We start from the raw sequence: 13,376 nt of genomic DNA, 5'->3' as shown, positions 1-13,376 counted from the left end.
AAGGATAAACACCTCCCTCATTAGTATGCTGAGCCACATTAGTTCTGCTGCTCACAGAGCCAAAGCATCAAAGTGGGGCTGAATCTTCAATTTCACAGCTTGCAACGTGATGTATGAGATACTCCGGGGGCCCTGGGCACGGGGCACAGCGTTTCTGATGCACAAGGTGCCTGCTGGAAAATCTGCTAATGCCTGGGGAAGAGGCAGCACGTGCCTCTGAGAGGAGAGAGATGATGTCATCCCACATAAAATCTGGGTGAAGCGACTGCCCAGCATCACACGTGAGGCTTTGGTAACACCACGACCTCAGCCGAGGAGCCGGCGTCACCCTACGAATCGAACGTGGATTAATTTAAGAGGTGAATTTATATTTCAGACTTTGCTTCAGGTCTGAGAAGTCTCATGATCTCTCCACTCAGTCTCCCTCCTAATCGGTTTTCGCAGAATTCGCAAGATTTGGAGGTTTTGAGGTTGTTCTCAAAGGCGGAATTGCACAGAGGTTCGGAAGGTTGTTTGGGATGGAGGGGTCAATAAACCCAGACCGTGCCTGTTACTGCCCTCCTGTCTTTAGGAAATTAAGCTAAAGAACAACAACACTTTACTCACCGTTGTATGAAAACTATGAACGACACTGTCATGGCTACAGTTGCACCTGTACCTATCAAATATCAGCATTTTAGCTGATTTTTGCACTGAGAATTCTTTGTCCCCTATTGAAAACCATATTCCTCAAAAAAGACCATGAATACATCAGCCCTGATGACTAGACCAGAGTAAGAGCAACCAAGGCTAGGGAAGGCTCCTTGGATTCAAAGTTCAGGCAAAAAGGTGTCAGGGATGGCAGGAAACTCCCGGATACTCCAGCTCACAGTAGGATTCCTCAGTGCATGTGCAGCACTATGGCTTTAGAGGCTTTGGAGGCATTGCACAGATTAATCACACAAAATAATGATCTCACAGTGAAGTGTTGAGCTGGAATTAAAGAGATTAATGTTCAGGTCCCAGCTCTCAAAGTTCTCACCCCTGGGGGAGTCATATCAACTCCTGCATCTCACCTCCCCTTTCCACAAAACCTCCTTTGAATTACTGATTGCAGAACCTGAGCGAAGATGCCAGAGGGAAAGACCATTCCAAAGGCTTTTTTTAATTATTATTTTTTCCTTAATACCCGCTGTGAGGCACTGTCTTGTTTAATTCATGGCTCTTTGAAGAAAGATTTGCCATCTTAAGGGAATAAAAACAAGCCTGTGTTATCTTTTTAATAACACCACGTGCTCCTGCTGGTGAAGTCCAGCCCTGAACAAACACTCTCACATGAACAGACCAAAAAACCTGCAGTGCCATTTCACTGATGAATTTCATTTGGTGGGGCACTGTCACGACGTGTTTGTAGACCCAAAGCTTGGGCCAGGCAAAATTCTGAAATTAGTGGAGCACTTCTGGCCTCAATTCCCACAGGAACAAAAGGGCACAGCACAAAATACTCTCCTGTACAGCTCTATTTCGTTATCTCCCATAGTTAAATCCCTCTAGACTCTGGTTTTTCTGGAATTAAAGTAAGGCTCCTCCTTTGTTTCCCAAGCTCAAATCACAGAAAACAAGACCTTCAACTGTCGTGATGGATTTCTATGTCTGTCACCCCACATCAGCTCACCTGCAACCCCCTGAACCTCCAACATCTGGCATTTGTAGGAGGTTGGTCACATCCCAATTCCTCTGTAAGCCAAAGACTTCTTGGAATGTGGCTTTTTCCCGTTGCCCAGAACACAAAATGCAGGCCAGATTTTGGTGAGGATGGGAAGAAACGGGAAAGTATGTGGGTGGAAGAAGAACAATGAAGTTCAATCATGCAAAAAATGCTTCTTTTGTTGGTTTTTTTTAAATCTAAACCCAAAAACTATTAAGAATTTGCCATGAGAAGGTAACTGTTTGTTGGTGGTGACATCTGTGCCATCCACAGCCCCAAAGCTGCCCTCATCCAACACCAGCAATAGGTGACAGACACAACTGAGACATCCACAACCGCAGCAACCAAACCTTCCTCCCCACACTCAGCCTGAAATTGCACTGGGAGGCCTCAGAAATCCCACAGGATTCCAACCAATCTCCAGTTGCCTTGAAAGCATAATTAACTGCAATTGCCTTTTGATTTTATCTCCATTTTCTCAGGTTCTGGGCAATTTGGGAAAGCTCTCCGTGTACCTACAGGTGAGTATTCACCCCGGTGCGTGCACCTACTTGTCTGGAGCTACCAACTTCCCAGTGTGTCTGCTTTTCTCAGGGCCTCCTCGGAGAATGAAACTTAGGGAGGAAGCCTATCCTTTGGGAAATTCTCCTTCTTATCCTGTATAGTCACTGATAAAAAGATTTTTGCTCTTGCTGGTGGTATGGAGGAGCTCGAACCACGGGAGTGCTCAAGCTCAGCCTGGCTCCACCAGGCTCAGCTCCTCCCTTCCCACAATGTTTTCTGACAAATTGCTCTCACACGGATTTCAAAAAAAAAGGATGCTGAGTTGGCCTTTGCAGTAAGAAAGAGATTTTCCTCCCTTCTCCACATAAATTTTAAAGTTTCTCCAAGCGGTTTTCAGTCAGTCCAAGGTGTTGGTGAGTCACAGGCAGACAGGTGACCTACACCACCACCCCCTCTTACAAACTGAGAGGGCAAATATGGAAGAAATGAGCTTTAAGGAAAATTTCTGGAAAATTTAAGGCTGGTGAGGCACTGACACAGGTTGCCCAGAGAAGCTGTGGCTGCCCCTGTATCCCTGGAAGTGTCCAAGGCCAGGTTGGACGGGGTTTGGAGCAACCTGGGCTAGTGGAAGGTGTCCCTGCCCATGCCTTGGAACTAGATGGTCTTGAAGGTCCCTTCCAACCCAAACCATTTTGTGGATCTATGAAAATTCTTGCCCTTGCAGGGAAGGTTCAGGACTAGTTTCATTCAGAAATACAGACTGGGTGTAGTCAACGGCTTGGAGAATTCCATCCAAAAAACAGAGAGCTGCTTCCATCCCCCAGAACTTTCCTATTCAGTGGAAAATTCAGCTTTGCTACAAAGTCAGATGGCAGTTTCTGAGCCAGCCCAGGTGGGGGTTCACCCTAACAGGAAAGGCCAAGAACGAGGCATCCAAACACTCCCTGCTAAAACCTTTGTGGTTTTACCATCAAGAGTTCAAACCAAGACCTCCCGTCCTGCTGCTCGCGCCGCACGCGGAAGAGTTTCCAAAAAACCTTCCTTGGCAGCAATCCCAAAAACGCAGCTTCCGACCCGCTGCTGGGAGCAGAGGTGGCTTCTCTGTGGACTTTGAAAGCTGAGTTTCCAAAGAAATCCCGGCGTTTTTGAACAAGGCTCTTGATTTCTCTAAACACAACTGTTTCCGCAAGCCTAAGGCAGGTCTGGTGGCCTAAGGTTTGGGGGGAAGATGAGACCCCCCTTGTATTCTCATTCCAAGTCTTGCATGTCATCAAGGACACTTCTCCCTTACCTTTCCTTTGAGCCTGCTGGGATCATGAAAGTAATTACAGTGGAAAAACCTGGGAGAATCCAACCATGGCTTGGTGAAACTGTCCTGTCCAGTGGGGTAACTGGGACAGACACTGAAACCCTGGAACACCAGACTGTAAGGAGCCAGGGCAGTCATCCCTGGCTAGGAAAGGCAGGATTCAAGGCCAGGTTAGATGGGGCTGGGACTGACCTGGTCTAGTGGAAGGTGTCCCTGCCCAAGGCAGGGGATTGCAACGAGATGAGCTTTCAGGTCCCTTCCAACCCAAACCATCCTGTGACTCTGTGATTTTATGTCCCTGCTCGTTGCAGGGGGTTGGAACAAGACAACCTTTAAAGGTCCCTTCCAAGCCAAATATTCTGTGATTTCTACTCACTCTCTGGGACAGAATGGCAGGTGTTTGGTAGTGGGTCTGTTCCTACCTCCCACCCTCCTTCCCCTTCTCCAGTGTTTTCAATTCAGCCAGTTTTGATTTGAGACCACCGTGACCTCTACTCAGAGGTGCCACCAGACCTGGGAGCACCACGGTGTTCAGCATCATAAGGTTTCCAATTACACAAGCAGAGTCTTCTAGGATACACTGCAGGTTTTAGAGCTAAACTTTGAAGTCTCCTCTGCAAACACAAGCTCCCTGGTCTCCCAGCACTACCACAAGTAGCAGTACTGCTGCTACACAGCCTGTGCCACGTCTGAGCTGGAATAAACGTGTGACACTGCTGAAATGGCTGACAAAAAAGAGGACAGCAACTTGTGACAAGTGAATGTGACCCGTGCAAACAAAGCCCAGAAATCCAGCGATCCATCTGAGTGGACAGCTTTGTATAGACTCCATGCACTGGTTTTCTCCCACATAATCCCAATCTGAATGCTCTGGCCCTGTGACACCAATCAGGAAGTGATGGATAATGAAACACAAGCATAAAAGGGTGCTCAAGCCCTTCCAGCTCACACTGGCTATTTCATAACCCCTGTTTTAGAGGGAGAAAACACTCAGCCCCAAATGCCTTTTCAGTGGCCCACGGGAGTCAAGAGGCTCCTGGTACCACAAACACCCTGGAATCTTCTGAATTCACCTCTCAATCTCACCCAGCAGCCCAATCCACCCGAGTCAGCTGAACGAGCCCCAGGACCTCAGCTGTGGACCTTGCTACCTTATTCCAGAAGGATTTTGCTGCAGAAGGGAAGTGCTGTGGGACTATTTCACTCCAGCCAACGGAGACAAAGCCACGTCTGGCTTCATCCTGCAAGACAAACCACCCGCCCACAGCAATGTTGCTGGGACCATTTAACCTGCCCAGTCACAGCACTGGCCACGGTGATCAGCCCACGGCTGCTCCTCTTCACATGGGTTCAGGCACATCCTGCCATTCCCAGGGGATTGAGGATTCCAGCTGGCCGCTGAATTTCCACCTTCCAACCTCAAGGAGCTGAGAAGCCTTGACAGGCACGTCCAGGCTCTTGCTGCTCTAAAAAGGCTTTTCTTACACCGGCAAAAATTGAGTAATAAATGGGGTTTAGGCTATTAATGTTCACATTGAGCATCATACACAAACTCCTTCTGCATCTCTGACTTTAGTCTTGTTGAACTTAATCCTTTCCTGGGACCAGCTATGGAGAAAGAAAGCACCAAACACAAAATCCTTCTTCTAGGACAGTCGGCCACTTCTCAGTGAATCAGAATCACAGAATCACAATATCCTGAGTTGGAAGGGACCCACAAGGATCATCCAAGTCCAGCTCCTGGCCCTGCACAGGACAGCCCCAGTTACTGGGATTAATTCAGCTCTTTTCTTCTACAGGAGTTTTCCCCAAATCAAAAAGAGAGCAAAAAAAAAAGACTTAAAAACACATGTAGCAAAACACAACACGAAATTCAGTGAAGTCCAGAGAGAAACACCCACAAACAGAACTGAAACTCTTCCCCAAGTATCACACAAATTCAAAGGGAAGGATTTAGTCATCCTTAAAAGTCAGGATTGGTTTCAGTTTGGCATGGAGGTACCACACCAGGTTTGCAAAGAGTTCAAAGAATTTTTATATGAAACCATAAATTGGTCGAGTTTGTGAAGCAGGGCAGTGTTGGCAGGACCCTGTGTACAGGCATTAAGGAAATATCAAACCACAAATACAAACTTCTTCTCCAGACAGGGTGAATCTGTGGAAGCCACAGCAACAAGAAATGCTTTAAGAAAAGACCCCAATTATACAAATCACCAAGTCTCACACGCACATCTCCGTTTGCTACTCCAGCAGCACCATCCTAGCACCGAATCCGTTTGGGTTGGAAGGAGTCCTCTGGAATACCCAACAAGAAATCTGACAGTAAGGTATTTATTTTTGATTTTTAAAAGCATTCCTCAAGGAAAAGATTTTAAAATCTTTTCCTCAAGTCAGACCACGGGAAGAACTTTGACCAGAAAAACTTCCCACAAACTCCCTGATGGATGTTGGGGTTTAATGCACCAATGCCCTGAGTAATGCTCCTTCTTACTCCATAACCTTCCTTCTTACTCCATAACCTTCCTTCTACTCCATAACCTTCCTTCTTACTCCATAACCTTCCTTCTTACTCCATGACCTTCCTTTCCTCAAAAAGACTCTGGGCTTTTTCTTTCCCCCTCCTTAATAAATCATTCATGCCAGAATTCCATGCTCATCTGTGCCAAGGGAAGAGCACAGGTCAGTGTATTTCAGTTTAATGCTGGTTTGTGCAGACAAGAAGAAAAAAAACCTTAAGGAAAGCCCTCAAAACAGCGCAAATATTGATGCCCAAACTCTACACGTCTCACAACAAAATCTACAAGTTTCGAAACTGAAAGATTCTTTCAAGTAAATAAACAAAAAAAAGCTGAACTCGTTCAAGTTTGCATCAGAAAAAACAACACCCCCCAGTTTAAGAAGACCACTAAGGTCAGATGAAGGAATGATGGAGCGCAGCTTTCACCCTGTAAGGCTGACGGGTGTGAATCCACGAGGAAGTTGTACACCCTGGAACCTCCAAAGGCCACACTAGTACCACCTCCATACCCAAAACACCTCATTAATGCTTCTACTGTACCTTAAAAGGGACGTTCATTCACCTCTTCACCTCCCCAAGGCGACGGTCAAAGCTTTTTTCCGATTAATGCCAAACCGGGACGACGGTGAGGAGTAAACAATCAATCCTTATTAAGGCTGGGGAGTATTCTCGATGCTACCTGTAAAAGAGGAACACCCAGTGAATGGTTTGTGCCAAGATGAGGGAGTCATTTCACACAGATCACTCATATTAAACAAACAGACTTTTTACTGCTCCGACTACTTGAGTTTTATTGGGGGTGACTGGGACTGTCCCACATAACTGAGATTGTCCCAGATGCTAATGCAGGCTCCATATAAAGTAAGTTTATCCAAGCATTCCGAGCACAGCTGGAGGAACACCAGCCTGCAGAAGGCATGGAGGTGGTCAAGAAGAAGACTGAAGACCACAGCTCAAGGGATTTGGGGAACAACCCAAATTTATGCAGCCTGCTAGTACACCAGGAGCTAATGAACAACAAAGAAATTAGCCATAAATTGAGAGGACAGGGAACATACATCACTTGTCCTGAAGCTGTAAAGATCTCCATTCCTGCCAGATTTTACATCCAAAACTAGACAACTGTCCTAAAAATGACCTTATTTTCTCTTTTCTTGGGGAAGAGAAGGTTTGTGGGCAGGAGCAGGGCACCTGTCAGGCCAGACAGCATCAATGTGAAGAGGGGACAAACCTCTCATCCACACCAACTCTTCTGGAGGCCTGGAAAGGGGGAAGGTGCCTTCAAAGCTATGCTCTGCTCATGAAAATGGCCCCGAGGTGGTATTAGGGATGTATCAGTTGGAGCATCTACAGGAGTGAGAGGTGGCTCTTCTGGAGCTGTGGGTATGCTGGCAAGGAGGAGAGGAAAACAATAACTATTTTGGCAGGCTGGGGGAGGGACAAGTGAATTATTCCCTTGGCAACCAGCTTCATGGGACCTGGTTCTCTTCTCAGCTATTCATTTATATATATTTGGCTCCTCAGTTACTTTCTGTAGGACTTTTCCAGTTTTAGATTTCGTTTTCAAACCCAAGCTGATCACATTTTCCACAGGCTGCACAATGCACAAACAAGGCAAGATGCATTTTTATAAGGCAAGGCCATGTCTCAAATAGCTGAAACCACCTATGCTGTTGGAACATCGGGCAAAATTCGACGTCCTCCTCAACACAGCAAGAGAAAAGCTGATGCTCTTTGTCCTAATGCTTTATTAGAGCACTAAAGTCCTCTCACACAGCACCCAAACCACCCACCAGCACCCAGGCAGCAGAACTGATGTCAGAGAGCTCCAAGAGCAGCTCCCAGGATTCCCTTAAACATCTGGGTGCAGGTGATGGAGACTTTTGGGCTGCAGAGCACCACTGAAAGAACCAACACCCCTGCTCCAGCTTGGAGCAGTGCAATGCCAGCTTCCAAATCTGCATTTGATAAATGGGATGATCGATTTAGGTATTAGGATTCTTAGATACTGGGAAGGAATTCTTACATACTAGGAAGAAATTCTTCCCTGTGAGGGTGGTGAGGGACTGGAATGGAATTCCCAGAGAAGCTGTGGCTGCCCCATCCTCGCTGGGAAGTGTTGAAGGCCAGGCTGGACGGGGCTTGGAGCACCCTGGTCTAGTGGAAGGTGTCCCTGCCCACGTCTTGGAATTAGATGGTCTTGAAGGTCCCTTCCAACCCAAACCATTCCGTGATTCTATGAATTTATTTATTTTAAGTTGTAGAAAGGAGGTAAATTCTGCAGACACAGGGAGGAAGCAGCAGAGCATCCTCTCCCTCGTGGTGCAGCAGAGCTCCCTGGACACCCACTCCACCACTTTGCATTCCCCCAACAAATAACCTGGCCCTGCTCACGGCAACATGGATTCCCAATCCGGCTCTGCAGCAAAACAGGCTCCCTCTAATTATCCCTCGGCCTGACGACATCCAAATGGTGGAACAGGAACATGTCAGGGACTCAAAATGAGAGAGTGTGAAAACAAGCCCGTCTCCTTTCTCCATTCACACCTCAGGTCCCGAGCGCACGAGGACACGCCTGAGTCATTCCCAGCAATAACCACAGAGAATTCCCACGCAGGAGCTGTTTTTACGAAATTGTTCAAAAATGAGAGGACAGCGAGAGTCACTTTGGGACTGGAAGGAGCAACGGTGTGATGAGAAGGATCAGTCGCGCCCGTAGAGCCTTATTAGAAGTGATTTATATGCAAGTAAAACAAATATCCCTCCCGCTTTTCCAGGAAAACGCCAAATTCCATACTGATTTACACGCTTTCCAATCTCATTGACTTCAGAGGGATTGCCTGCGGTAGGAATCACCGGGCTTTGGCCTCCCAGCAACAGAGTAATCCCTTCATATTCCCCCTTTCAAAAAGCCCCATCATCCGACCAGGTGCTGCAGCTCAGACCCCAGGAGCCGAGTCCCAGCCCTGCAGCAACACTTCTCCTCTCCCTGCCAAAGCTTGGGAAGGGGGGGAAAGGGAAATAGAAGTCTGATGATGGAAATGCCTCGCCATCCGTGGCTGAGCTGGGGGAGAGGCACGAACCCTCCTTCCACCTAATTAAACCCAGATCCAAAAGCTGTTCTGATCCGAGGGCATTAAGTATTTTTGTTAGGAAGGGCAGGGATAAATTAACTGCTAACTCTGGCCCTAATCTTTTTTTTTTTCATTGTTGTTTGAATTCTCCCACTTCCTAAGATTTCGGCGTTTCCTCGTGATAAGGGGGGAGCTCCAAGCTGCCAGCTCATCTCATGCCTTCTCTCCAAGGCATCTGGGCAGATGCTTCCCCCAAGTAAGCTCTTAAAAATCACAGGATCTGCTTCTCCATTTAACAAACATTGGTGCAAAAGGCAACTGCTGACCCCACTCTTTCATCACAGCTGTTATTTACAGCTACCAGCACACTGGGAGAGATGATAATAAATGTTTAATGGTCCAGCAAACACCAAGGGCTTTATCTACAGCCCATTTCCAAGCCTGATCAAATATAATAATCCTTTGTATGTCTGTCTGCCACTTCCCTGGCGTCCTGTGGGATGGTGCTCTATATTCACACATAAATGGGGGTTAGCTATAGGGAAGGGGGGGTTACTTATAGGGACATGCTATTTTCCCTGCTTCCATATCAATTTGTTGCTCCCAGAAGGGCAGGACTATGCACCAACCTGTGGGACCTCTATAATAGAGAACCTATGTAATAGAGCCCTATATAATAGAGAAGTGCAGGCAGTATCTGCCTCTAGGACTCAATGAAGCAGTTATTTATATCAGGATTATTACACATAGGAAGTGGAGAATATGTGGAGGAAGTTGAGAGAAGTATCACTTACTTACAGACTGGGCAGATAAACCACTTCCCCAGCTCTGAAATAGAAGATCTATTCCCCCTCCAATTATAGCTGTGGGTCCATTACTCAATATTCCCTCCCCATGCAAGTCTTACTTGTCTTCCAGAGCCTCATCTCTCCCAGATGATACTGTAAATGAGTCATTTGACACACTAAAGCAAAGCAGTTAAGGTTTTATTACTCTATTACACACTGCCGTGACAAGCTTCCCCAAAGACTTGATGCTAAATCACAGCCCAATTCTGGTTTGGGAAAGTGATCCTAAATCACAGCCCAATTCTGGTTTGGGAAAGTGATCCTAAATCACAGCCCAATTCTGGTTTGGGAAAGTGATCCTAAATCCCAGCCCAATTCTGGTTTGGGAATCTCACACGACCTAGAGATAAACACACCCAAAAATGCCACGAGGACTTTGCAGGTGAGACCTCACCCACGTGGGGTTCTGTGGTACCATCAGCTATTCAACACACAGGCTCCAGGAGCCAGACCTGCTCCACAGTTTTCCAGACCATATTCAAGGTTTAATTTTTTTTTTCCCCCCAGCCTTCAAAGGAGCCTTAAAATCAAGTCCTGGTACTGGTGAGGTCTTCTGATACATCCCAAGCCAACTGACTCCACCAACACCACCACCTCTTGGCTGGGATGATGGGAGGGAACTGCTTCCCAGATCGATCTGGTTAAACTGGAGGGTCCTCTAACTCCAATCCTTGCAGAAGGAGAGGGATCAGGGCAGGATTATGTAAAAGAAGGCTCCAGGCCAAAATAAAGGAGCCTGGGGGCAGGGCTGTCATCAGGGCGTAGCTCAGCTGTGCCTCCACTCACCGGCCCCTTCCTTCCCTCCCTCCCTCCTTCCACGGGACATTCTTTCACTCAGCCTGGCCAGGAGACTCTTGCAGAGGGTGTTTAAAGCCCTCAGAGCTGCCAAAAACGTCGAATTAGAGCGCAGTGAGAGCTCATAACAAACCCACCCCAGCGAACCCGCAGGACTGCTCGGCTGCGCGAACCCAAAAATCGTGGAAGCAAAAGACCTCCCGGCAATTACACCCAAAAGGTTTCCTGTCTCTGCACGAAATCTTTGTTTGCTTTGGGTTTTAGTGGTAGATGGGAGCACAGACTACAATTTGTGGGAGATAGGTTACTGCTGCTAATGCAAAGAGATTTTTCCCTTCCCCTCTGAACAGATAAAAGCACCAAAAATGCTGCTCTGAAACAGCTTGGTTCTGCATTCACAGATGGTACCAAAAATTAGCATTATTTATCAGTGGCTTTAGTCATTGTTGAAAAGAAAAACAGATAAAAGAAGACATGAACCTGAATTAAGTATATTTCTCCCTTTTTTTTGCAACTAATATTTTGAAATGCAGCAGGGAAAGAGCATTTTGCAGAGCTTTAGGAAACCACACTTAAAAAAAAAAAAAAGATACATTTACCCAAGAAAGAGAATGAAAACAGGCAGAACAATAAGAGTCACGGAAGTTTGCTCTGAGGAGACAGCTGGGAAGGTGAAAGGAGGAAGCAAGCAAAGAAAACACACAGCATAAAGACAGAAATTACACCAAAACAGCAGGAGAAGGATTATTGAGCCATGTCACATTTTTACAGCACTGCATGCAGCGGGGGAGGTGTGATCACACAGGGCTGTAGGATGCCAAATGTAGCTGCATTTGTGCACAGTAACACCCCTACGGAGGGCTCAGCCCAGTCCTGCATCTCCTCAGGACCTCAACCTCCTTATCTCAGAATCACAGAGCATCTGAGGTCGGAAGGAACCTCTGGAGGCCACTTGGTCCAACCCCCTGCTCGGCCAGGTCACACAGAGCCAGCTGCCCAGGACTGTGTCCAGATAAAGTTTGAGTATCTCCAAGGATGGAGACTCCTCAACCTCCCTGGGCAACCTGTGCCAGTGCTCCATCACCCCCTAAGTCAAATTGTGTTCCCTGATGTTCAGAGGGACCCTCCTGTGTCTCAGTGTGTGCCCGTTGTCCCTTGTCCTGTCACTGGGCACCACTGGGAAGAGCCTGGCTCCATCCTCTCTGCACCCTCCCTGCAGGTGTTGATGGACTTTGATGAGACCCCCGGAGCCTTCTCTTCTCCAGGCTGAGCTATCCCAGCTCCCTCAGCCTTTCCTCACAGCAGAGGTGCTCCAGTGCTTTCTCTGGGCTCTCTCCAGTCTGTCCCTGTCCCTCTGGTACTGGGGAGCCAGAACTGGACCCAGTGCTCCTGGTGTGGCCTCACCAGTGCTGGGCAGAGGGGTAGGACCCCCTCCTCGACCTGTTGGCCCTGCTGTGTCTCTCACAGCCCAGAAAACACTGTCCTTTGTCACCAGGGCTCAAGATCACGTTGGTGTCCACCAGGACCCCCAGGTCCTTTGCTGCCGAGCTCCTTCCCAGCTGGGTGGTCCCAGCACAGACTGGTTCCCAGAGGAATTTCAGGGAAACAGCAAGTGCAAGAAAGAGGAACACTTGCAGGCCACTACAACATCTGCTGTCAGACAGAAAAGCTCATCACCACAGAGCTTAGTTCAGATGAAGGACAAACAAAAAAGGCACAGAGAGCATCATATGATAAATAGGCATAATTTTCTCCAGTAGTGAAGCCTGTCCTCGCTGCAAGGACTTGCCATTTCCTCCCAGCACAAATGGATTACTCATGGACAGAGAAGCCAGGGGCAAAATTAACTCTTGGAGCCCAGCATGTCCCTGGAGATGAGCTCAATCCCAGCCTGCACCTTTCCTCACAGCACACAGACCAGGAGCCTGATGGCCTCTTTGATTGCATCCATCACCACAATAATTACTTTAATTTTCAGCTTCTTGATTTTGGCAGAGAGTCTCTTAAAAGCCGAATGACAAACAATTAAATGCAAGAATTAAGTGAAATAAGGTGCCAACAAGAGTTTGGTGTCTGCCCCTCTTCCCTTAAGTGGGGTGGAAGATTAAGTGCTCAGCACATGGGCTCCTGAGAAAGCCTCCAAAGGGAGGAACCCTCAGAAGAGATCCAAAAAGCCTTTTTCTTAATAGAAAACATCCAAAACCTGCCAATAACAAGGCTAAATCCTGCAGGACTGGCGAGATGGAGTCTTGGCTTCAGTTCCCACGTGGGCTCAGCAGCACAAATCCACTTCCCACACACCAGGGAGAGCAGCCTGGTCAGTCCAAGGTCTGTTCTGTCCTCCCCTGATGATTTTGTGGTGCTGGGCAGCCAAACATGCAAGTCATTGGTCCAAGAAGTACAGAGTGCAGTGATTTATGGAATTACCTAGTAGGGAATTCTGGCCATGGTCCTCCTTCTGAGGATTATAATGTGTTTTACATAAGATATTCCCAGGACTTGAGGAACCCACAAGCACTTGCACTGAGACGTTGCTGGGAAGAGGGACCAGGACACGATTCCTTCCCTTTTATGTTCTCACGTGCTCAGGTTGGAGTGGCAATGAGGGACACAGCACCTGGGCTTCACACAGCCAGACAGT

The 13,376-nt window shown here is 47.5% G+C and overlaps 1 protein-coding gene and 1 long non-coding RNA gene across 4 annotated transcripts in view; one reads left to right on the top strand and one right to left on the bottom strand.

The window, feature by feature from the left end:
- The window catches only part of LOC135413636 (uncharacterized), an 81,128-nt gene that overhangs the window by 35,945 nt on the left and 31,807 nt on the right, over positions 1–13,376 (top strand). The gene's annotated exons all lie outside the window — the stretch shown is intronic.
- The window catches only part of PTPRA (protein tyrosine phosphatase receptor type A), a 117,328-nt gene that overhangs the window by 83,450 nt on the left and 20,502 nt on the right, over positions 1–13,376 (bottom strand). For all 3 annotated transcript variants that reach the window (XM_064653556.1, XM_064653554.1, XM_064653553.1), the window contains exon 2: positions 6,559–6,697. Coding sequence is in view for 2 of the 3 variants with exons in the window: in XM_064653554.1 (XP_064509624.1) it covers positions 6,559–6,576 (18 nt within the window). In the remaining variant the exon portion in view is untranslated. The remainder of the gene's footprint in view (positions 1–6,558; positions 6,698–13,376) is intronic.

Source organism: Pseudopipra pipra, chromosome 4 (assembly GCF_036250125.1).
Source record: "Pseudopipra pipra isolate bDixPip1 chromosome 4, bDixPip1.hap1, whole genome shotgun sequence".
Lineage (NCBI taxonomy): Eukaryota > Metazoa > Chordata > Aves > Passeriformes > Pipridae > Pseudopipra > Pseudopipra pipra.
Note: the sequence above shows the minus strand (reverse complement) of the source record. Positions and strands in the feature narration are given on the sequence as shown.